Below are 26,929 nucleotides of genomic sequence, written 5' to 3'. Positions count from 1 at the left end.
ACCCTTTAAAAAAAAATCAATGTGACCGTAATAGAACTTGAATGCCACAAAATACCAGTTTTTAGCATGAAATACATGAGTTTTGTCAAATGCATGCACCCTTCAAGCACCCCAAATCAAGACAGAGAGTATTTCTGTACCCTCATCCCAAAGCCTCAGGCAAACACTGACCCTCTTTCTGTTATAATAGATTAGCTTTGCTGCTCCTAGAGTTTCACATAAATGGACTCATTCGATGTCTGCTTTTCTGGAGGCAACCAAATTTTATCCATCAAATGATTATGAGACAGGTAGTATGATAGGGTGAGAGATATGGTTTGTTGATTAAGCACACTTGCTACTCTTGCAGAGGAACCAGGTTCAGTTCCCAGCACCCACATACAGGGTCACAACCATCTATAATTTGAGTTACAGAGTCTCCAACTATGTCTTCTGTCCCCCACAGGCACCAAGCATGCACGTGGTATACACACATATACGTAATCAAGCATTCATAAGCACACAGAAATCTTTTTAAAAGCTATTATGACAAGAGTAAGAATGAAGGGAAGGGCAGAGTGGCTTCCAGTCCTACAGCCATGAACCTCGTGACTTCTCCACCCTCACTGAGTCAGTGGCTAAGTTAGGCTTATGATCTCCCTTATGGAGAGAGGAAGCAGGTAGGACACAGAAGAGCCAGTGACTATGCCTGGGATAGAGCTGCTTGGCATGGTCTCTGAGCCAGTGGGCCTGCCTGGAATACTGGCTCAGACAATTCTTCCTCACTGGAGCTGAGCAGATGATCTCACCTCCTGGAGAGTCTGTTCCCTCAGGAAATCCCCCCTAAGAGTCACTCCTGGGAAGCCTACCTGTAGTGTGTGGCCTTTCAACCCTGGCAATCCCACTAGTGGTGAGTGACCCTTTAACAACACTCCTCCCTCTGCCCTCAGCATCGTCTGGAGAAAGACTATTAACTCAAACAACTGAGGTCCTTTCAGAGTTCTCTCTCTCCCTTTTTTCCTCACACTGCCCATGGAAATAGCACTTCCTCCATCTTCTCTAGGACCTCTTCTTAAGGGGAAAGGTCATTAGGCAACGCAGCTTGGCAATGTATTTCCCACTCTTCTGAAAACTGACAAAGGAGCAGCAGGCTTCATTTGAAGCTGTTGAAGGATATTTACCACATACACAAAGATTTTCTGTGACAGACAAAAGTTCTTAGCTTGTCTTCCCTGGCATGTGACCGGGTGAGGCTAATGGACACTACTTCAAATAGAACTCTAAACCAAGGTCAAACTAACATGCAGAACAAAGCAAGAGATCTATCTGCTCAGTGCAGAAAAGCTGATGGAAGAAACCAAAGAGGAAAACAGATTGAAGTCTGGGTAGGGAAGAAGGTCTCTGAGGGGTCAAGCTGCCATGATGGATAAAGAATGAGATGAAGAACAGCATTTCTAGAACATTCTTCTCTGTATCATCCAAAAATACATTCCCTTTGATCTCATTTATAGAAGGCTTTATAAATTTACTGTAGCAGATCACATCTCCTCCCCAGGAGAATTTAAAGATAGTCTGCTTAGTATTTCTTGGAGTCTTAATCCAATATTCGTTTAGTGCTCACAATGATATCCCAAGTACCTACAGCCTAAGTTGAGAGACGGCCAATCTGATCACACAGGTCTAGCACATTCCTTACAGCACAGTTTCAGTCCTCACAAGGAGATAGTGCCCATAGTTCTTTTTGTATAGCTCTATATTTTGAGTCTGGAAGAAACTGTTTTATTGTGGGGCAGGCTTCTTGTTTTGGTTTTTGAGGCTGGCCTTGGACTCTATATGGCCAAGGATGACCTTGAACTTCTAATTCTCCTGTGTCTAATTTTCAACTGCTGGCAATACAGGGGCACACCACCAGGTCTAGTTTATGCAATCCTATGAGATCTAGGTCCTCAGAAATTTAAGGCAAGCACTTATCAACTAAGCTTAACTGGGGGAGTTTTGGTTGGTCCTAGTTTTGTTGTTGTTGTTGTTGTTGTTGTTGTTTGGTTTGGTTTGGTTTTGCTTCTTCAAAATTGCAATGAAATTTAATATAAAATTCACCCTTCTGAGGTACAATCTAATGATAGTTTGTGACCATCATCACTTTCTACATCCAGGGCCTTCATTACCACCAAAGGAGCTCTGTATTATTCAGGAAGCAAATCTCTATTCTTCCCTCCGGCAAGTGCCTAGTAACCCTTAACCTTCCATCTCTCTGTGACTTTTCCAGTTACAAGATTTCCTACAAGTAGAATTATTTAATATATGGTGTTTATGTCTGAAGTCTTTCATTTACCATGATGTTCTCAGTTTATCCATGCTACTGTGCCACAGTATCATTTATTTTTTAGGCCAAATCATATTTATTTTTTAAGTGACCAGCAAATTTATGTTACCACAAATTCCATGTTACAATGTGGAAGCAGTTTTACAAAGATTTTTATAGTCTTAAAGGACAGAAAATCATAAATAAGGCAACTTTAAATGCATTGGTGGGTTTATCAGAGTGCTTGATACAATGATATGGGGAGAGATAGTATTCTATGGGCTTAAAATGCTATCTGATGATATTTTTAGCAGCCAAATCTTATTTACTTATGATAACCACATTAATTGCCTATTCCTCAATGTCTACACTTAGGAATATTTCCACATATAAGGATTATAAACAACATTTGAGGATTATAAACAACACTCTTGTGAACACTCAAGCTATTACTTGTCACACATGAATCACACTCATAGGATCCCACAACATCAATATCAAAATCTGTGGATGTACAGACTCCCCTGTAAAATGACAGTGTCTACATACAAGCTATACAAATATCTCTCCTGTGTACTTGAAGTCATGTCTACATTAGTTATCATAGTGCAATGTTAAGGGACCTGCAAGCTTCTCTCCATGGAACAATGATATGTCTGTGTATGTCTTAGCTGAACCCACAGATGTGTAACCTATAGACAGGAAGGGAAGAAGGCATGGTTTGCATTACACATTTATTTTCAATTTCTTCAAAATTACCCACACTAGTAATCAATGCACTCCTCAGTTCTTCAAAAGAACTGATTTCTGTGACAACCATCAACCTTCCAGAGATCCAAAAAGGCCCAGAAAGTATGTTTATGAAATAGTAACTGAAAAGTAGTCTAGATTTCACAAACTGGCGCTTTTCCGGCTTCATTATTAATTTCTGACAGTCCATGAGGTTGTTTAAATGAGAACTGTCCCCCACAGGCTCATGGATTTAATCACTTGGTCTCAGTTGGTGGCACTGTTAGGGCAGATTACTGGACCTTTAGGACATGAGCTTTGCTGGAGAGTGAGGCACTGGCTTAGGATAGGGAGGGCTTTGAGCTTGTGCCTTGAAGCTTGGCCCCATTTCATGTTCTCTCTCCTTGCTTCCTGGGTATGGGTGAAAATGTGATTAGCCAGCTTCCCACTCCTGCTGCCACACCTTCCCTACCTGTCACCATGCCTTCCACAGTGTGATGGATTTTATCCCCTCTGAAACTGTAAGCCAAATAAGCCCTGCCTTCCTTATGTTTCTTTTTCATCAGGCATTTTATCAGAGCAACAGAAAAGCAGCTTGTGCAGTCCCCCAAATACTGCACCCAATATCAAGCCATTTAACCAGCATGTAAGGGCACCTCAATTTCTTTTTTTTTTAATCATTTTTAATTTTACACACCATTACCAACCCCAGTTCCCCACCTCTCATTCTTTCCCCCTCCCCTTCCCTCCCATCCACTCCTCAGAGGAGGTAAGGCCTTCCTTGGGGAGCCAACAAAGTCTGGCATACCAAATTGATGTAGGACTAAGTCCCTCCCCACTGTATCAAGGCTAAGCAAGGGATCCCACCATAAGAAATGAGCTCCAAAAAGCACCTGGGATAGGTCCTGGTGCCACTGACAGCCCCCCAATATTTCATGCCACATTACTGTCACCCACATTCAGAGGGCTTAGCTCAGTCCCATGCAGGATCCCCAGCTGTCAGTCCAGAGTCTGTGAATTCCCATCAGCTAAGGTCAACTGTCTCTGTGGCTTTCCCTATCATGGTCTTAATTCCCTTGCTCATAGGATCCCTCCTCCCTCTCATCCACTGAACTCCAGGAGCTCAACCCAGTGCTTGGCTGTGGGTCACTGTATCTGTTTCCATCAATTACTGAATGTAGCACCTCTGTTTCTTAATCATAAAACACCTTTTAACCAAATTTCCAAAACAGAATATACAAATGCTAATGACATATTCTGATTTTTGAGTGCAAAGGTTTTAAATGTAAGGTGTCTAACTACCATGAAAGAGGCCACTGGGGCTAGAAGAGAATGAGAAGCCCCCCAGAAATGCAGTGGAGCCACGGAGAGGTAGAGGATGTGGTTGACGGAGAGACAGCTGGAGAGATTGTTTCTGTTACTGGAGAGGAGCCTGCTGTCTGCTGTCATCTGTTTTCTGAGCACACAATAAAATGAAAGTAAAGAGAGTCCAGACAGTACTGAGATGAACACCAGGAACTTTGTACAACGTTCCTAGTAATGGATTTTCTTGGAATTGCATAGACCACTGAAGGCACTAAAAATAGAATCTAAGATTTCTAACACCCAAGCTTTGCCAGGTGAATTTTGGTGTTATAAACATTAAGACTATTTTCAAACTCCCATGTATCAAGCTTGAGAAAAGTGGTTATAAAAATAGAACATCTTTCTCTCTTTCTTCCTTAGTGGACCTAAGGGACCACCTAGGACCTAAGTTTGTATGTGTCTTTTTAAGAACTCTCCTGCCAGGCGGTGGTAGCACACGCCTTTAATCCCAGCACTCGGGAGGCAGAGGCAGGCAGATCTCTGTTAGTTCGAGGCCAGGCTGGACCGACAGCCTCGAAAACAATACAGAGAAACCCTGTCTCGAAAAACCAAAAAAAAAAAAAAAAAAAAAAAAAGACCTCTCCTAAATTGCTTTGTTGGGGCTCCTGAGGGGGTTTGTGCATGTGGCATGGTCTGCTTCACGGACAGCTGTCCTGGGTACTGCCTCACCGTCACTCCCCACCGTCTGACTATCCACCATTCGATTTGCCTGTGTCTGGTGTCCTCTTGAAGGACAAGCAGCAAGAACAATGTCATCTGCCTGTTATTTAGACAAAATAACTAACTGCCTGGCAAAGGCTCCCTTCTTGCCTTCTTCAGCTACTCACTGAGTAGCTCCTTGCTTTCCTGAGATGTAACTTCGACCTTATAGATGAGTTCTGTAGCACGCCTGTTATTCTGGCCATCCCCCAGATGTGAAAGAAGAAAGAATGATTATTTTGCATGTCCATATGTGTTAGTTTTCTATTGATATAATTAAACAACATAACCAAGACACTTATAAAAGAAGGAGTTTAATTGGGTTTACAGTTCAAGGGTTAGGTTAGCATTTTAGAGGGCAGAGTGAGGGCATGGCAGCAGGAAACTAGAGTAGGAATTAAGAAACTACATATTGATCCATAAGCAGGGAAATTAGCCCGCACTGGGAATAACACAAGTGTTTTTGAAATCCCAAAGCCTGCCCCCAGTGACACATCTCCTTTAACAAGTCCATACCTCCTAATCATTCCCAAACAATTCCACCAACTAGGGACCAAGCATTCAAATATATGAGGCCAGAGGGGTCTTTCTCATTCAAACCACTACATCATATATGTTTCCCATCCTCCAGTATATTGACATCATTGTCACTGCCACTACTGATGCCTCGTATCAATCCTGACATGCCAAAGAAAAAACAAGTGAGGACTCAAGTAAAAAGGAGTGTCAGGAAAGGGGCCTGGTCACATTCCATGCACACAATACCAATGCCTCAGCAGCGCATCCCTTTAAACCATGTGACCAGACTGCATCAGCTATTGGATATAGGCTATGGCAACAACAGTGACTTTCAACTTGTCCATTTCCCCTTTTGAAATCGACACTTAAAATGATGTGTTCCTTTGTTAAGCAAGAAGATTAAAGACCACAAATAAGACCAAAAAAATGATATGTTCCTACAGAGGTGACAAAGGAGATATGTCTTTTCTAAGCAAAACCATCAATTTCAATGAACTGTGGACTTTTTTGTTTTTTTGTTTTATTTGTCTTGATATAGTAACTGATTTACTTGGGCAATAGTAGCAATGTGTGTTACTTGAAGACAAACCAAGGAATTACGGCTTAAAAAGAAATGAGCTCTTGGACCCTACCCGTGGGCTAAGGAAGTAAGATGTTAGTGAGAAGACAAAGAGCACTGCATTGCCAGGCTGAGAGAGGGGCAGGTTGCTAAAATCAGCTCAACTCTCTGATTTCAGGGTTGTCTCTAATTGGTGCCAACCTCTGCACCAGACAACAGCATCACAGGCAGAAGCACGGGTACAGCACCCACAAAGACTCACACACAACTGATTTGGTATAGAAACGGCCTTCATCATCCATTTTATTTCATTTATTTCTGTTTTACTAAACTTCCAGGGAAGTCTCTTGAGGCACCTTTCAGGGGCATGTGTTGGGCTCTGACATTCCACTTGACCTAAAGTCCCGCTGCCTAACTCAGTCACAGTGGCCACTAACTCAGGAAGTTTCTGGACATTTGTCTGTGCAGCACTGTAAGGTACTTGAGAACATCCCTAGCACTCTAGTAGAACAGTGAGTAAGGGATCTGCTTCCATCTATGGCCCATCCTCAAACACCCCTCTAACCTGTGTTCTTCAAGCACACTGAACCAAAAAAAGAAAAGAAAAAGATGCCAAACAAAAATATGTGAGACTAAACCTAATATCAACTTTTAAAAAAGTAAAAATCTATTTTAAAAATATTAGGGTACACCTACACACACACACACACACACACACACACACACACACACACACTTTAGGGTTAGACCATGGATGCTTTTTATCATGGTTGTGGGTTACATTCATATTCTTTAAAATCCTTTTCTAAGAATAACAATTTATTTTTAGTTCCCATCAAAAATAGCTCAGCAATCATCAATTCATCTGTTCCATAAGTATTTCCCAAAACTTGCTCTATTCAAATGTAGTGAGAGGAATAATGAACATCATATAAAGGAAATCCAGAGACTCACAGAAAAAAACACCAAGTGCATGGGAAGGCACAGGAAGGAGGACAATTCAGTTGAAATGTTATTCTAAGAAAATTATAATATGCCAGAATTATGTGATTTGAGAACAGTCCCTCCAGTGCACTGAGTATAACTTGCAGGCATGGTACTAGACATTTGACTTTCACTGTATGCTAACATTTTCAACATTCTCTGAAGTGTTTTCTAGAACTTACAAGTGAGCCCTCATTCCAGGAATCTAAGTAGCTTTCCAGGAGACAAACAGTGAAATTCAAATATCTGAAACCCAATGATCCTCTAGTAAAATTGCTTTTTGTTTTATTTAGCACCATCAATGTGAAAAGGGGCTACTAGAGTTGCAAAGGGGACTCTGGGGCTCGAATACAGGGCAGAGCTGACATGTTATAGGCTGTATCCACAGGCCCAAGTCCTCCCCTGCAGCCTCCTCTCAGAAGTGCTAGTACATACAGAACTCCCAGAAAAAGGGGGGGGGGCAGAGTATTGTCTCTCTAATTTAGCCTTCCCTACAGCTGGATCTTTCCAGGACAGAGGATTGATGGTTTTCAGAAGGTTCTATGGGTTTTCTTCCCCATGGCGGAGGCAGAGGCCCACATGCCTGTCTGTAAGATTATAGAGCACTGCTGTAGATGCTGTCAAGGTCTGCCCTTAGCAGGAGGTCTGGGGCAGTTCCTTAGCACATCTGAAGTGCCTGCAGTAAAACATGTGTTGTACGCCAGGCGTTCTCAGTTCAATCAAGATGCCTCCCCATTTGACCTAATAGATGTGTGCAGAAGATACTTATAGCCTCCTTTTGCCATCAGTTCTAAAGGAAGGTTTAAGATATATAAATATAGCATAAATGTATCACCTTGAGAAAGACACTGACATCCAAACAAATTAAAATAGCCAGCGCTTAATTCTGTAGAAGTACAGCCAATTGTGCCAATTTCTGAAGTATTAGCTCGAATCTTAACTAAAGGACCAAACCGTTAGTGTTAGCATCACACTCTGTATTTTACAGGAGACCAGTAAGTTTAGAAAGCCTTGGCTGTCACCAAACCATGGAAGTGAGAAAGTTGGGGTTCACACACTGAAGCTTCTCCTGATGTGTCCTAAACTGCTTCCAAATAGTGGCAGCTTTCCCTCAACCTATCAGCACAGCTTATAGCTTATCTTTTACAAAAGCTACTCTTTCTGTAGCATCATAGTCACTCTAAACAAACCCCTGACAACATTTTAAGCTCTTCCCGCTAGCATCAGACCCAATTCAGGTGAGTCATTCTCATCACAATTCAAATAGAAATATGGCCCAGAGGGCAGAGGCAGATCTCAATGTAATCCATTGACAGACTGCTGCTACCAAATAAAACTACCTTCCTTCTAGAAATAGGGATGCATTACCCAAAAAAAGAAAAAAAATAATCTGAGTTTGTCCCTTTTCTATTGCTGTGATAAAGTATGGCCACCAAAGCAACTCACAAAAGGTAGGATTTATTTGGGCTATGGTTCCAGAAGGATAAGGGTCCATCACCATAATGGTGAGAAAGCATGTCAGTAGGCAGACATGTGATGAGACCAGCAAGCGGAGAGCTCCTACCTTAACCTACAGGCAGGAAGTAAAGAGCACACTGGGAATCATGGGATGCTTTTGAAACCTCAGAGACAACTTCCTGTGACATTCTTCCTCCAGCAAAGACACACATCTTAAACCCACCCAAATGGCTCACCAACTGGAGACTAAGTATTCAAACATCTGAGTCCATGGGGGGCATTCTTATTCAAACTATCACAGAGGAACTGACAACTTCTCCATGTTTAATCATCTGCTCCGTGTCTCCTACTCAGAACTGAGGATTTCTCCACTGTGCCTGACTCATTTTTGCACCCTAGTTGAAACACCCTACTTCAACAGTACAGTATCAGGTAGTAGGCTGTAAAAGTCAATTAAAAAATAAATAAGCATGCATATTAATTTTGAACTGTATGAAATTGACATTTTAAAAGTTGTTGACACCAAAATGTGTCATTTTGAATGTTTCAAACTAAATCTTTGGGGCCGATGTTTAGCTTCAGAAAGAAAAACTAAAAAGAACCAGTATCTTCTACAGAGAGACGTCTCTTTTTCTCTCGCATCACTGTGCCAGGGAAGCAGCCCAGATTGTCAGGAGACCCAAACTCCTCTGCTGTCAGTGTCCTGTTATAATGAATGCATGGGATGGCATGAGTCCATCATGCAGCATAATCATGCAGCATAAAGCAGTGGCTGTGTTACTTTGTGGAGACTTCAAATCAGAGTTCATTGATTCAGCCAGAGGACTCTCAGTGTGAGGCTATAAGACAATGTCATGCCATTGGGCCTTAGCTAAGTCCAAAGATGCTGACCATGAGTTAGGAATACATGTACAAATGAAGGAAAAAACACCATTTGTGTGAGTACCCTGTGGACAGGAAACAAAAATATGGCAGAAAAAATTATCCCTGCCTCCATGAACTACCACAATCCTCCTGATCCCCATCCACATGGACAACATCTACACAACTCTTCTACACAGAGAAGAAGCATCATGAATTAAAACACAAAGTGTTGACAGGTCTATGGGGAGACATTATTCCTATGGACATATATAAGATATTAACAGATTAATGAGCCCTTTGAGAATAGAATAGTGGACAAATACAACTTGGTTCAAAACATCCAATTTATAGCTAAAACTCATAGACTTCCCAAACTCTCACAATTTGATGGGGTTGTAAATCTGATGCATCACTTTAGGCAAAACATCCAAAAGCTAAATAGTGTCCATCCTAAGGATGTATTCAAAACATACGTACATGCTGTGAATGATGACCTCCCAAAACTCTTTGGATAGAAAGTGGGGTCATGGTGTGATGAGGAGGAGTTAGTGGTACCTTTAAAAGGTGGTACCTCTTAAAGGTAACTTAAATAGCTCACTGTGTGTGTGTGTGTGTGTGTGTGTGTGTGTGTGTGTGTGTGTGTCATTGTGTGCTTTCCATTGTTGTGACAAAACACCATAGCCAAAAGCAAGTTGGTGAAGAAAGGCTTTATTTCATTGTACAGCTCATGGTCCATCATAATGGGAGCAGAAGCAGGCTGCTTATGAGACTGCTTTCCACGGTTTGCTCAGTTTCCTTATTTATACAACCCCAAATCCATGCCCATAAGTAGTACCATCCACAGCATGTTGGACCCTCCACACCAATAATTATTGAAGAAGATGCCCTACAGACATGCCCACGGCACAGTCTGATATAAATAATCCCTCAGTTGATATTCCCACCTCCCAGATGACCATGGCTTGTGTCATCTTGTCAAAAATGTAACCATCACACTGGGGTATCACCTTTGGGAAAAATATTAAAATAGTTCTTATAGAACTGTAGTTAGTTCTCAAGGCAGTAGATTTATAATTGGAACAAAAGAATAAAATACTTAGAAATGCATTTAACAAGTACAAGACTTGTACACAAAAGGATATAGAGCATTGCCACAAGAAAATATAAAAGAAGTAAATAAATGAAGAAACAGTCTATGTTTGCAGAATGAAGGTCTAAATATCATTAACATAGTAATTCTCCTTCATTTCTTATATTCATTCAAAGTAGTCTTTATTTAAAAATACCATCTGATTTTCTTGAGGCAATTGTCAACTTATTCCTAACATTGTTAGCCATTCAAAGCACCTAAGAGAGCCAATACAATTGAAAAGAACAGTGCTGGAGGAGCCAACAATGCAACTTTAAAAGTTAACTGTAATATCAAAGGCAGTATGATACTGTTTTAAGAAAAGATGGACACCAGGACTGGATCAATGTTTAGCCATTTATCCTGATAGATATATGTCGTATCACGTATCACACACAAACACACACACACACACACATACAAATAATCAGATTATATTGACTTTAGATACAGGTGCATATACAATATGAGGGAGAACTCACAATTTCTACAATAAATGATGCTGGGGAAATTGGACATGTGTGTGCCTCAAAATCCAAGCAATCAACAGCACACACACACACACACACACACACACACACACACACAATCAGAATCTTCACACTAGGCTCCAAACTTAATCCACCAAATATAAAGGCTAAAACTACAAGTCATATTGAAGAACAGCTTTGTGACCTTGAATTAGGCAAAGACATTTTAAACAAAAAAGTAGTGGTACAAGTTACAAATGAAAGAAAATAATTGACAACATTAACATAAAAAACTTGGTACCTCAAATGACACTAAGAAAATGAAAAGATAAGATTTTTTAAATCAAGTACCTTCTAAAAGAACTGCGTGGAAAACTTATAGATAAATTTTAGGGTGGCATCTAAAAAGTTCTATAGATGAAAGTGAGTCTGAGTTATTAGTCTTTTGTCCCTTTCTCTATGTTCTAGAATCACCAGCAGGCATTGCCAGGCCTGGCTTATACACAGTTCTTACACTGAGGCATGTCAGTTATTAATCAGACAAATAGTACTGTATAATTCCATCTATTTAAAATAACTAGAATAGAATAGACAAAATTCACAGAGACAACGTAAAGCAGAGGTCACAAAATTCTGAATAGACTTTATCCATGTAAAGAAATTTTAATAGCAATCAAAGTTTTCTGCAAATAAAAAGCCCAGGCCTAGATTACAGCACAGTGAATTTTCCCAGGATTTGTAAAATAAAATAAGCACAAATCCTTTGAACACTTGTAAAAATATGAAAGATAAAAGTACTCATCCCTATTCTCTCAAGCCTTTACTACCTAGATTCAAAGTCAAACAAAGACATCATAAGAAATTACAAAGCAGTATCTGTTACAAATAGTGGTACATATGCCTTCAAGAAAATAATAAAAAGGTTTCCTGGAAAATGGAGCTTGTTTCTCAGTAGAGTCAAATCTTCCTCTGAGTTTTGATCATTTTTTACCATCACTTTAAGCAACTTAATTATTTCTCAGACTATAATAAAACAGACATGAACAGAGTAATTATAAATGTTCCTCAAATCCACTCATCAGCTGTTACCTACAAAAAAACAAGCAACAGTTTGTCAGCCGATATTTCATCTTCCTGGCTGCTGAGATTGCTGCACCAACCAGCACTGCTCTAAATAAAGGCTGTTCTTTGTAGAATCAGATTACACAGAATACATAATGCTATGCAAGCATCCATGCACTGTACTTCATTCCCAACAAGGAAGCCATTTGGTCTTTGACAAACTTCCAACTTGGCTTCCAAAAAACTGAATTATGTTTTTGACATTTAGGTAGGCTTTTTGAAGAATAAGGATATTCTAAAGCATCCTACAGGGCATTGTTTACCCTGTTTACTTCTCTCCTACATTGGAGGCAAGCTTACTTACTATCTGTATTAGAACACTACAAGGTTATAAATAAGAAAACAAAAACAAAAACTCAACCCAAAAGTACTATGTTTTGCAGCATTCACCATGCCTTAAAATCACCAGAGGAACTTGCTTAAATATAGATGCTCAAGTCTCACTTAAGAGACTCTGATTTGGGAAACTGGTATCTGAGTCTGGGAATCTGCATTTTAACACTCTCCATTGAGCACACCTGCTCACACTATTTGGAAGTGGCTGGTTTCTAGGTTCTTCTTCTATTTTTAAGGAATAGTGATGGACCATGTGAATCCCCAAGAGGACCCTGAGATGTAAATCATAAGTTTCTTCTCTCAGTTCAAGAACACTAGCTATTCCAATGGACACAAACATTTTGTGAAGGAAGAAAGGTAAATCTAGAATCTTTTTCTTTGAAATACTTAGGAAAGAGCTCATTGAACAGAGAATAGGCATGAAGTATACCTTGTACTATACAGCCTATAGGTTAAGGAACCAATATGGTCCATAGCGATGACTGTATTACTAAGGAGCTTGGAAGTGAAGGCATCACTGTCTTCATCAGTCTTCTAGGCCATACTTACTGTGAGTTTGGAGAACATTCAAGGCTTGGTCTATCTGTACTATTTAAGAGTTTGCATCCATGATTCAGTAAAGATGAGATTACCTGAAACTAGAGATTCTCCTCCCAAGCTGTAAATTGTTGTGGAATAGAGTATTTGTTCAACTATGTAAAGATGGGTTGCTGTTTTACCTTGCCTGCCTAAGGCACCTGATTGGTCTAATAAAAAGCTGAAGGGCCAATAACTAGACAGTACAGGGATAGGCGGGGCTGGTGGGCACAGATAATAAGTAGGAGAAAGAATCTAAGCTGCCGAGAGAAAGAGAGAGAAAGAAAAGGAGACTCCTGAGACCAGCCAGGCAGGCAGCCACCAGAGTGATAGACACAGAGGAAGCAGGAAAGTAGGAGAACAGAATGAAAGAAAGTTTAAAAAAATCACAATACAAAATGTAGATGAAGAGAAACAGGTTAAATTAAGCTTTAAGAGTTAGTGGGACAAGCCTAAACTAAGGCCACACACTCATAACTACTAATGTATATCCATGTCATGATTTGGGGGCTGGTGGTCCAATAAAGCATGCTATAGTAGTAAATTATCTCATACTGATTATCCATAGATCCAGAACCACCGCCTACCAAACAAGCAAGTCAATGCCTACCAGAAACAAGTTAACACTAGCCTTGACCATGCTTATCTCCCCCTCCTCCTTTTTCTCTTCTGAATGTGTCAAAATAATTGCATATACACATATACATAAGCAAATCATTAAATTTGAGAGTTTCAAATGTGATCAAACATTTTAGAGACAAAAAAAATCTTCCTATATGGTGACATTTGAGAATTTTATGATTCACTTTTATTTTGAACTTCTGATAGTTTAAGATAAGAACCCCCACTCTGAAAACATCCATGAAAGCTAGCTGAGTTGGTGTGAACTGCTTGGTACAAAGGAGTTTTGTATGGCTACTAATTCAGAGGGTGAGTCAACTCTGACCCAGTATCTTGACTGTGCGCCAAGGGGCCAAGTATGCCTCTGAAGAGCCCTTCAACATATGAGCTGAAATCTGATTTCACTTAAGAGAAACTGTTACTAAGATTGGAAAATGTTGAGTGGGGGGTCTCTTTTGCATAGTTAAGTATATAAATGGTGGAAGATGTCATTACAAGGTCAATATTTATAGTGATATTATATTCTATATTACAGTACTTATTTATGCTCAAAGGGAGTGGCACTATTAAGAGGTATGGCTTTGTTGGGGTATGTATTACCTTGTTGGAGGGAGTGTATCACTATGGAGGTGGGCTTTGAGGTCTCATATTTGCTCAAGCCATGCCCGGTGTCCCAGACCACTCCCTGATGCCTGTGAGATAAGATGTAGGACACTCAGCTCATTCTGCAGCACCATGTCTGCCTGCATGCTGCCATGCTCCTGGTAAGATGATAATGGACTAAACCTCTGAAACAGGAAGCTACCACGTCAACTGAATGATTTTCCTTTATAAGAGTTGCTATAGTCATGGTGTCTCTTCACAGGAATAAAAACCTTAACTAAAACAGACATAGAATATTTCCTGAATCCTATGTTTGCCTCATTCCTACCAAAACTCTACATGCCCAAATCCTTCAATTCATCCAAAAGATCTTAGCTTAATATCAACCTTTTTCATACAAGGATTTCTCTCCCTCTGTTAGTTCCCTACATACCAAACAGTATTTTCTCTTGCAGATGTTTTATTAAGATTTTCATAAATAATTATGGAATTTCTTGTATGTGCAAAAATCTAACTTTCTTCCAACTCCTGCTGTTCTGTATGTACGAGGATGAAAATTTTGTTAACTGCTTTCTTTCAAGTGCAGGTATAACCTGGAGAAGTCCAGATCCACATGCAGACCACACAGCAAAATGATTTTCACAATAAGGCAAGTGATATGAAGTTTTCATTTCTAAATGCAAACAAAAATTATGTTCACATAGTGTAGTATTATGATCTATAAAATTAATATCTATACCATAACTTAAAATTTCTGTTGATTAAAATCCAACAAAATCATCTGAAGTATTTATGCAGTTACCACAAACATTTAATTAAATTAAACATTCATTAAATTAAAGACACTTTAAGATAAGAAAAACTCATATATGTTTATTCACGTGCCTCATCCTCTTACATTAAAGCTTCTCCACTCATTAAGTAGTCTTTCAACTAAGTAACTCTATCAGAATAAGATGAAAATGACTGAAATGGTGGGTTTCTGATTTTTGTACATCTTTTCTAAGTAGTGTCAAGGTAATCAAGACTGATAGGTACTTATGGAGTAACAATGATTGCAAAGCTAAGAGGTTATCCGTGGATTCATACAGTTTTCCCAATCAGAGATGTCTCTTAAATGTGTTCAGGAAGAACAATTCTAGCTAAGGAGAATTCTTAAATTTGAACTGTGAACTGATAGTATTGCAGGTTCAGCATTTCTTGTTGAAAGGTAGTCCATTAATGTATTCTCAAAAGTTGCGATTATTAGCACTTTAATTATGCGTGGTACCATACATGTGTATATTTTATATGTACAACCACTATAATCTTTTACAAGTAGATTTCTTCAACCCTGTGATACCTGTATTTTCATCCTGTGATGTTAAACATTATTAAGAATGTTGAGAAAAGCGTACTTACAACATAGGAAGTTTTATATCTTCAGTCTCTGCATAGAAAGAAATCTTTCAGCCCACTTGCTTTCTTCAGAGGTCTACTCAAATCATTTCTATCGTTTCTAGAAATCTTTAATTTGTATTTGAGTAATTACACATAAATTTCCACTTTAAAAAGTGAGAAAGGGCCAGGCATTGGTGGCTCAAGCCTTTAATCCCAGCACTCGGGAGGCAGAGGCAGGCAGATCTCTGTGAGTTTGAGCCCAGCCTATTCTACAGAGTGAGTGCCAGGATAGCCTCCAAAGCTATACAGAGAAACCCTGTCTCCGAAAAACCAAAAATAAATAAATAAAGTGAGAAAAATACATAAATTTTAAAAATATATGTTCCCATACCTAGTCTCTCCTTTTCAAGGTACTTTAAAATATTATTTTATGTAAAATTTAATGACATGTCTATATTGATATATGTATATAATCATATATGCTTATTTTGCATATAAACATTCACAGCTCCTCAAATTAGTCATATTACAAAGCATAATGGTCACAGTCACTATTTTTTTAAACCTAACTTCCTGTAGTCCTAATTCTCAACTCTACTTCTGCTGGAGAAAGAAAGATGCATTGGCATATGGCTTTGTGGGGAAAAAAACAAAGGAATCCTCACTCAAACAAGAATGTTCTCCTATTATTTTTCAATTTTACAATTTCTAAAGGTTTATTTATTTATTACATATACAAGTCTGCTTACATGCCAGAAGAGGGCACCAGATTGAATTATAGGTGGTTGTAAGCCACCATGTGGTTGCTGGGAATTGAACTCAGGACCTCTGGAAGAGCAGTCAGTGCTCTGAGCCATCTCTCCAGCCCTATTTTTACAATTTTTAATTCTACCAAAGTGGGGGAAATTGTCTTAGGAGAGGGTGTCCTGGTCTGGTTTGTGATTCTATAATAGTATACCTGAAAGTATGCCATTTATAATGAACAGAGATTTATCTATCATAGTTCCCGAAGTTGGGATGTCTAAGGCAAAGGAGCCAGTATATGAGCAGAGCTTTCATCCCGTTTAATCCCATGGTAGAAAGAACAAGAGATCACACAGCAGCCACAGTCCTGGTAGATCAGCATTCATTCATCCCGAGGCGTGTGTCTCTCATGACCTAAGCTGCTCCCCAGGCCCCTCCTCATAATTCTGTTACCTGTGGATGAAGCTTCCAATATATGCTTTTTGGTGGGCAGTCAGTCCTCAGAAGGAAGTAAAAAACGGTAACACATGTAAGCAACAGCAAAGCATTGGGAAAGTTTTAAAGGGAAATCATGGCACGTCTCAGAAATTGAGTCTTTTTAATTCACTCAGACATAACCACAGCCATGCTGGCTCTTCTTCTGAAGACAAGACTCATAAACTCAAAGAAAGAATATTCCAGACAAACAAATACACACATGTGCACATGCATGTAAAAAGTATCCTTACGTCACCACCAACAAAGGCGGAATTCCCAGAAAACTTACATGCCACATTACTAGCCATGTGCTAGGAGACAACACTCCTTTTCTTTTAGTTCATTCAGTTGACATTGAGAAGAGCCGCATGAGTCTGTCAAAATCTGATTGGCTTATAAAAATGGAAAGTACACACCGTTCAACTTAATAATTACAAAGTTTCCACCATGGAAGGGACACAAGAATTATTACAGATCATATGATACCTTCACAGAGAGCAAAGAAAACAACCAACAAAACCCTTAGGATAATTTCACAAAAATCAGAACAAACATCATGTTTAAGTCTCATTTAGGATGATGTATTCACTGCTTGGTGTGGTGGCATATGTAGGGGAAAAATAACCACAAAATATGACAACAGATTAATATATTTTTATACAAAGAGATTCCATAGGACAAGAAAAATACAAGCCTTGCAAGGGAAAGACAAGCAACAGACTTCAACAAACAAGCCCCTAAAGGAAATAAACCAATAAGCAATTGTCAACTGAAAAAGAGGCTCCCTTAACACTGAGGGAATTAAAAGCTTGAACATGAAAAAACAAAGAACCAGAAAATCGAGAGGACAGATCAGTGTCTAGAATGACATAAATGACTCAGTAACTTGATCTTGAGGCATCATGCAGATATCCATACACAGACACTCCCCAACTGAATTTGTAACCACTTTTGTCATAGCATGTGATGGGGAAGGAAAATTAGGGAGACGAGTGCAAATGTCCTGAGTCCTTCTCTACCACTACCGAATATGTATGAGTGGCTAAAGCCCCTATTGAGCTGTAGAAACATAATTTTAAGAAATCTCGTGATTAACATGAATTGCCTCTACAAAGCAAAGCTGGAGGTTGAGGAGGATAGGACAGACACTGCCAAGTACTCCTTACTAATTTTTTTGAGCAATAGATACATTAATTTGATGAGAATTTTAAAATATTAAATGGTTAGTGATTATTTACATAACCCTGAGAAGGAAAAGGCCCTTAGGAGTCCCTCAGTGACAGCTTTTATTCTACTGGTCCAGCACCTACTTTCTTCTGCTCTGAACTTCTTTCTTCTTCTACTGTGAGTCCATATAGTTAAAGGGACCTTTCAATCCCCAGTTATTTAAGCAATGGCTTATGACTCGGACCCAATCCAGCTGTGATCTTGGTCCTTAAGGAAGTTTTCTCTTTTAGAGATAGACACAAGATTCATTGGAGCTAGTGAGTACTACCCCAGTCCAAAAAAGAAAAAAAATCCTATGGAAACTCTGAAGGAAAAGAACATGCTTCCTTGAAGTCACCAAGAGAAGTCAGTAGAAAGACACCTGAGCCCTGATTCGATGGAGGACTCAAGTTTGTCTGATCCTAATTGAAATGGGCAGTACCATGGAACATGATGATCAAGCATGGACCATGCAGATGCAAATCAGATTTGCTGTGAATTAATTGTGTCATTAACTTTTTCTCATGTACAAAATTGGAGTCGTAAAGGACCCTGAGTTAATTAAATGACTTAATATGTATAAAACACACATATATTCATGCAGTTATGTATTGCAAAAATGCATAGGTGTATTGCTTAATACACACATGTTATTATAGTAAAAATCATTTAAATATCTTTGTCCAAGATTCAAATATAAGTTATTACCTAGTTTTATTATTAGTTATTAAATTACTCTTTTCTTTAAGTTGGTTTGAATTTTCTGACAGTTGATAGATACATCCCAAAAAACCACACAACCCAACTGATAGATATATGCATCTTCATATAAACATAATGCTGTCATCATCATAAAAATAACTTTTTAAAGTAAATAGAAGAGGCTTTAAGTTAGTAGCATTGTTGCCCTTACATATAACAAGATGGAGACACTGTAGTTAAGGAGTTAAAACAGGAAGTTTCACAAATTGAAAATAAATGTGGAGGTAATGTTTCTGTTTTCAAAGAATAAACAAATGACATTAATAATAAACTACTTTCCCCATGATACAGCTAAATGTTATTAGAACTGGCTAGTGTTCGATGGACCGCTGGAAAGAAGAAAAAGGTATAAAAGTCAGGAAGCAATTCAGCTGTAATAAAAATAAGCATAATTATTTTTAGAAATTGACCTAAGGCCATAACTAAGATTATGAATAAATATTCTTCCTAGTATTAGTAGCTTGTGTTTATATAAAGAAACACTAAGAAATGAATATCCAAAAGCAGAATTCATTATTCTATATGCTACAGTATTATATTCAGTCATTTTATTATTAAATGAAATAAATAGGCTACCCAACTGGACAGTGAAGGCATGTTCGGTTGTATAAACTTTTGCATGTGTACATGGAAAGTCTACTACCCATCAGATGACAGTAAAATCTCTAGAAGGCAGAGGTAAAATTCCTAACCTGTTGGATTTAGCTTATTTCCTGCTTACATGTATATTTAATTCTTCCTTCAATAAACTTCAACTGACTTTCAGTAAGAAAAAAACCATTTTTAAAATCATCTCTAAGGGTAATTTCAGTCAGCATTTGCAGCCAAACTGTACTCAAACCATTAGAAGAAGATCTGAGAAGAAAATCAGCCTTGCTTAATAAAATCTCCTTTCTCCAACCAAGGAGCAAAGGGTCTGATGAAAATGTGTGGTTGGTGAAATGGAGAGTCTGCACTGGGGATGAAGAGACCAAAGAACACAAAGAGGGGACCAACTGGGAAATTACAAGCTCAGCTGCCAGCTGGGCTTTGCTGGGCAGCTGCAACCCCCCCGTGCCAACCATACTCCAATGCTGCCCAGGTTCAAAGACAGGAAAGAACCCCTCCTCTTGGCCTCTTGGTGTCTGAATCCCCTATGCTAGTACAACAGGCACAGTGCATAAGCAATGGTCCCAGGAAAGAAGATAAGAGAATTGAAGCCTGTGAAAGGACCCTTGAACGCCCAGTTCTAGAAGAGTAAACACCATCCACAACTGCCAACATAATATACATTTAATCTTACACACGAAAAAATGAGTTTTCAACAGTTTGTACAGGTTACGATGCTCGGTCATAAAAGATTGCCATTTCCTTCATCTATTTGGAACATATGAACAGCTGGTGACCTAGATTAATATGTGAAAAAGCAAACTATATCACAAATTACTTCACAGATGGAAAGTCGACTCAGTGAAAAGCCTCAGACGAAAGATTCAAGTGATTATTTGGTGGGGGGGGAATAACTACAATTGGGCAAAATGAAATGTGGAAAAATGATGGCAAAGTCTTGTCCAAATCTGGAGGTAGGCAAACATCTCATGTCTGGCTATGGAAGGGGCCAAGTAGTCTGGCTAATTCCGCTTCTGAGGGAGTGGCAGGAGGAGCCTGGACTTCAGGATGAGCTTGAGTAGATATTAAAAGCAATACAATCCTCTTACAGCACTGGGAGGGTGCATGTGTGCAGGCAGGGAGGGGCTACAAGCAGCATGGCTGGGCCTGAGGACTGACAGAGTTCAGTGCTCCCTGGCTCAGCTCTGGGAGCAGCTGGAACTTGGCTAAGTGCTGTCAAAGTAAGAAACAAGGAAAACCTCATTTCCAGAAACACAGGAAAACAGCAGACACCCTCATCCAAGGGTCAGAAATTAATGTGATGTGAAGCAAAAGCAGTTCAATTTACCCAGGATCACTAGCCTAGGTACACGCTCAAATACAATGTTCAACCTCCAATATAAAATGTCCTTGGCTCGGGACAAATGAAGAAGACCTTACAGGGTCAGATACAGCAATCAGGAAATCTGTGGAGCCCAGTACCTGCAAAATGCGCCCCCGCCCACCCACTGCCCAGAGCTGGGCTTGCTATGGATCTGGGTTGAGTTTGTGCACATCCCTCGGGAAGAGACATAATTTACAAAGGCTAATTTCCTCCGGAGCGTGCAAAACAACTGCGACCCCAGCCCCTCTGATAGGAGTGGGTTTTGTTTTGCCCTCTTCTTAAACAGAGAAACAAGCATTTTGTGCAGAAATGTGCAAAGAAGAACTCTGAGGTTGGGGCTATTTATTTTTGACCTTCCAGAGGGCATTTGGCTTCAAAAAGAACAGGGATTTATAGGGGAAAGTGTGCATTCTCTGGAAGTCCAGATGAGCGTTTTACTAAGATGTAGGTTGTTTATTATTCGTCCCATTGGTCCATGCACATCTGGATACCTTCTCCGCTTAAGTCGTTAATTTCGACCTCACTCAAATAGCCACAACATCCCCACCCAGAAAGACGGGGATGCGACAATCTCCCTCCCGGATCTGCGGCCACAGGCGCCTGAGCTGCGTGCAGGAGAGCGTGAGCTCCGGAGGTGCGGGCTCAGAGAGATGGAGGAGCCAGGGAATGCAGTCTGCTCTGGGTGCAGCCAGACAGCAGCTGCACCTGCCACCCCTGGTCCCGGGAGGCGTGCCCAGGATAGTGGCCACCCTGAGCGGGTTGCGGTGCTCTGGCTCACTCCATGCTTGGGGTTCCGGGGTTCTGCGGGTCCCTGGCGTACCCCCTCGCTGGGCCGTGCCCACGCTGCCTGAATGGATGCTGCCCGGCTGCAATCGCTGGGACCGGGGACTCCTCCACCCAACTCCCGCCCCGGCTCCGCAGCACGCCGCACCTGAACCTGTGGCCCTGCAACGCTTAGTCTGCCGGAGGCCAGTACCGCCATCGGTGCCAGCACTGCCTCGCGCCACCTGCCTCACAGCCCGCCTCCCTTTGCTGACCTTTTCCTGCGCGCGGTTGAGCCGCTTCTGCACGTTCTTGGCGAAGATGCCGGTCTTGATGTCGGCCATGGCTGCTGAGGTCGGTGGAGCTGGAAGAGCTGAGCGCGCAGCGGGCCGGCAGCGGCGCGGTGGAGCCTAGGAAGAGGAGGAGGAGCGGGAGGAGGAGCAGCAGAGGCGTGAGGAGCTGAGGAGGCAACGGGTGAGGGAGGGGCACGACAGCGGGAATGGCTTAAAGAGATAGAGGGGAGGCGCGGCCACTAGGGGTGACACAGCCAGGAGTGAGGTACATTGAAAGAGAGGGGAGAAGTCAAAATGCCAAGCACCCAGTGATGGAGGAGGAGGTCTAGAGGCGGCAAATAGGAAAGGCTTCCCGCAGTCCCAGTGGTGCTGCTAAAAGGAGGCTTGCATCAAGGAGAGGCAAAAGGTCTTGCTTCTGTCTCCCCATTAAAGAACGTGAGGATGAGGGGGAAGGGGGGGTCTGTAGGAAACTGACAGGAAAGTCCCTGCAGGACAGTTTGCAAGAGAGAAGGGGTAGAGGGACCATTGTGACGTTTACTTAAATTTGAATATAAGGCTCTGGAGTGGGGACTCTCAGAAGAGAAGGGTCAGCTCCTACACACTGGTGCTGTGTGCCTTGCTAGCTCTTAAGTTACTGCACTGCAGGCACTCTGGACCAACAGTTTTCCCAAGAAATAGTGCAGTGAGAAGAGCAGACAGGGCTTTCGGATCTCTGGGTCAACTGCCGCCTCCTTAAAAGCCTCCTGACAGTTGTGTTGAAAATCCCACTAGACTGGATCATGAGTATCTATGATGTCAAGTACATTGGTAGGGATCAGAGACGCTCTTTAAGAAGCCTATGCCTGAGATTCTGAATTGTTTCCCGGTTTCTCATTAAAAACTTTTATCTCTGATCCTGTCCCTCTGTCACTCCCTGTTGGTTTGATGTTCCTGTCTGTGGTAGAATGTTATTGGGGGGCATCCCTGTCTTTAAGAGGTACCTGTCAGTGGGACTAGAACTTTGATAGATTTCTTGCACCTCGGTAGTCCTTCTCCCAAAGGACATCATAACCCAAAGGACATCATAACTGCAGATGCTCAGACCACCAGTGACACAGAATCAGTGCTTTGGCCAGGCCAATTTGCAATGACATTACTTGCCTCCAAGTTAGGAAGACAGACAGATTTGATGCTTTTGCCAACTCACCTCTGACACTTTCTCCTGCCTTTCTGGACTTTTTCTTCTATGATTACATTTATATTTAAGCATCACATCTGGTCTATGTGGGGCTTTGTGATTCCTCTGCAAGATGATTGGGTCCTCAGAGGATGGTATAAAATAAGGAATGTGGGCAGGTCATTGGCTCCCCTAGGTTCTGAGATCCTGACAGCTTTTGTCAGTGCAATGTTGCAGTGTGACCCTTACACTGCAGAGTGGGGAGGGTGCACCATCTATTTTTTATATGAAATTACTTGTGATACAGACTTTGAAATGAGAGCTTGGAGGGAAAGTCTGATAGACTCCTCTATTGGAAACCTAAGAAGCAAGCCAGGTAATTCTTTCCTTTTGAGTACAACATTAACAGCATGAGCCCGACACAATGAGGGTATCTCCACTTTTTGTTGGGTTTCCAGAATTGTTGCTGCTGTTTTTCCTAAGGATCTATTTTTTCCTCTCCTTTCCTCTTACTCTTTCTCTGTTTATCTCTGTGTGTGTGTGTGTCTCTCTCTCTCTCTTCTTCTTTTCCTCTACACTTGTAACATCACATCTATATGGCTGAAGAAGTAATATAGTCCCTTTTCAGCTGTATGTCCTGCTAATAGATATTGTACAGGATTCCATGTATCATTAGGATATGTCCTATATTTTAATACTATTCCTTATGTTTCTTTTATACCTTTGATTTTATTTTGTTCCTTGTAATTTTAGTTAGTAGATTGTATTTTAGCCATTATTGACATTATTTTGGAAAAGGGATATAGTTTCTTTTTATTTTTTGATACTTTATTTTATTTGTTATTGATTCTATGGGAATTTTACATCATGTACCCCAATATCCCAGTCCCTCCATATCAACACCTCACCACTGCAGTGTCTCCCCAAAGGAAAACTAACAAAGAAATAGTAAAAATAAGATAAAGATTTTAAAAAGAAAAACAATAATAAATAAATAATACAAATAGGAATATAAATTTCAGTTAAAAAACAAATACTTCACTCCTCTGTCTGCCTCTCTTTGTTCCTAGTGGCACTGGGAGCCACTGCGTACCACACAGTATACCCTTTTGCACAAACAGTTCCTTTCAAATGTTCATTGCATAATATTTCATTGGTCGGGTCCAAGACTTCTGGCCTCTGGTACACCTTGGACGCTGGACCCCCACAGAAACTCCCTGGACATCCCATTGTCACCCCCAAGTCATGTAGACCATGCAGACATGGCTCTCTAGGACAAATCCTTTCACAGACTCCAAGAGGTCACACATGGGGTAGATGTTGCGGTGTGCCAGGTTAAAACCCTGAATGTGTACCTGGGTGACTGCTAAGTTGATCATACCAGGTGCTGGGATCATCCCCTCTTCTGCACCCATGGAAAGGGATGGGGTCATCTTCCCCAAGTGTTGGGGGCCAACTCTTCCATTAAGGGCAAGGCCAGATTTCCCATATTGGGATCATTGGGGTCCACTATCCCAGGGTCTACAAGGGACAGAGTCAACAGTTCAGTGAAGGGGGCTTAGCCAGGCCTGTGAGGGGCAGGTCCAACTCAGGAAAGTCCTTGTATTCAACACATGGGTCACATGGGACCCTGTGGTAACATGGACAATGGACATCAACATTGACCCCCAGCTGTGGCAGGATCATGAACCCAGACATAACCAGCAGCAGCAGCTTGGGCATGGATGTCACCATGGACCAGAGTGGCAGAGTATGCCTTTCAGATTGGCATGGACCCAGCAGTAACATGGTCCCCAAGATTCTAACATGGTCCCAGGTGTCAGTAGAAACCCCAAGTACTTCCATGGTTCCCAATGACAACAGGAGCCACAGACCCTGCCTGCTGTAGGGCCATGGACCCAGACATGGCTCTCAGCCACAACTCAAGCCCAGACATCTCCATGGCCATGTGGCAGCCCAGTCCACTCATATTGGGATGACACCTGCAATGGAGTGGCTATTAGGCACCAATGTAGCCACAAGGTGATGGCCCAAAAACCCGGCATCCTCACAGCCTTCGGAGGTAAAAGGAGTCATGGACATCAACACAGACCATAACTGAATCAGGGTCACTTACCGAGAGATATGGCCCCTAGCAGGAACCCGGCACCAACATCACCAGGGACGAGGTGGCAAGCAGGCCTCCCATATCAGCCTGTTCCTCACCACCTTTGACTTTACAGATCTGCCTCTCTCCAAAGGGCACAGAGTTCCCTGCCTCTCTCTCCCTTTCATACCCTTTCACACATTTGTTCTCAAAAATGGCGCTTTGCTTCTTTCTGTCTCCTCAGGGCAAAGTACTCAGGGTAGCATGTTTGAGTCTGTTCTGCTACTGGGTCCTAAAGACACCAAGCATGGCCTAGCCCCCCCCCACTACCTCCCCCCAACCAAGAGCAATCTACACCGGAGTGGCATGTAGTATATCTACTGCTCACTGGGACATATTTTCTTTTTTTGTTTTTTGTTTGTTTGTTTTAATTTTTATTTTTAAATTTAAATTAGAAACAAGGTTACTTCACATGTCAATCCCAGGTCCCTCTCCCTTTCTCTTCCCTCCTCCCATACCCTCCTACCAAAACCCCCTCATTTCCCCAGGGAGGGTGAGGCCCTCCATGGAGGTGTCCATAGTCTGTCATTTCAGTCAGAGCAGGGCCTAGACCCTCCCCCCCAAGAGTCCAGGGTAAGAGTGCATCTCTCATTGTTGGATGGGCACCCAAAGTCCATTTGTATGCCAGGAATAAATACTGATCGACTACCCAAGGCCCAATAGATTGCCTAGGCCTCCTTACTGACACCCACATTCAGGGGGTCTTGATCAGTCCCATGCTAGATTCCCAGGCATCAGCCTGGGATTCAAGAGTTAACCCTTGTCAGGTCAGCTGTTTCTGGGGTTAAACCAGACCAGTCTTAACCCCTTTGCTCATCAGTCCTCCCTCACTGTCACTGGGTTCCTTGAGTTCAGCTCAGTGTTTAGCTGTAGGAGTCTTCCTCTGCTTCCATTAGTCATTGGATGTTCCCCAGACTCTCTGGCCATGGGACTGTAGGCTGGCACTCCCCAGATCTATGTCTAAAATCCATATATGAGAGAGTGCATACCATGTTTGTCTTTTTGTGACTGGGTTACCTCACTCAGGATGGTTTCTTCTAGTGCTAACCATTTGCCTGCAAATTTCAGGATTCCATTGGTTTTTTTCTGCTGAATAGTACTACATTGTGTAAAAGTGCCACATTTTCTCTATTCACTCTTCATTTGAGGGGCATCTAGGTTGCTTCCAACTTCTGGCTATTGCAAATAATGCTGCTATGAACATAGTGGAACAGATGTCCTTGTTGTATGAATGTGCATCTTTTGGATATATCCCTAAGAGTGGCATTGCTGGGTCTTGTGGAAGACTTATTCCCATTTTCCTGAGGAATCTCCATACTGATTTCCAAAGTGGCTGTATGAGTTTCCACTCCCATCAGCAGTGGAGGAGTGTTCCCCTTTCTCCACAACCTCTCTAGCATAAACTGTAGTTGGTGCTTTTTATTTTAGCCATTCTGACAGGAGTAAGATGGTATCTCAGAGTTGTTTTGATTTGCATTTCCCGGATGGCTAGGGATGCTGAGCACTTTCTCAAGTGCCTCTCAGCCATTTTAGACTCCTCTATTGACAATTCTTGGTGTAGTTCTGTAGCCCACTTTTTAATTGGGTCCTTTGGTGTTTTGGAGACTTGTTTCTTAAGTTCTTTGTAGACTTTGGAGATCAGCCCTCTGTCAGATGTAGGGTTAGTGAATACTTTTTTCCCATTTTGTAGGCTGCCTTTTTGTCTTGTTGACTTTG

The 26,929-nt window shown here is 41.3% G+C and overlaps 1 protein-coding gene across 4 annotated transcripts in view; it reads right to left on the bottom strand.

Moving 5' to 3' along the window:
- Positions 1-22,055, bottom strand: part of Amph (amphiphysin) — a 184,600-nt gene extending 162,545 nt beyond the window's left edge. For 2 of the 4 annotated variants that reach the window (XM_005071810.4, XM_013114663.3), the window contains exon 1: positions 21,894-22,046. In XM_005071810.4, the coding sequence (XP_005071867.1) occupies positions 21,894-21,962 (69 nt within the window). In that variant the 5' untranslated portion in view covers positions 21,963-22,046. Of the gene's footprint in view, positions 1-21,893 lie in introns of all 4 variants that reach the window. The other 2 variants (XM_021228210.2, XM_021228211.2) reach the window with 2 other exon arrangements.
- Between the last annotated feature and the right edge of the window lie 4,874 nt (positions 22,056-26,929).

Source organism: Mesocricetus auratus, unplaced genomic scaffold (genome assembly GCF_017639785.1).
Source record: "Mesocricetus auratus isolate SY011 unplaced genomic scaffold, BCM_Maur_2.0 Super-Scaffold_100013, whole genome shotgun sequence".
NCBI lineage: Eukaryota > Metazoa > Chordata > Mammalia > Rodentia > Cricetidae > Mesocricetus > Mesocricetus auratus.
The sequence above is the reverse complement of the archived record's forward strand: the minus strand, read 5'-3'. Positions and strand labels throughout refer to the sequence as shown.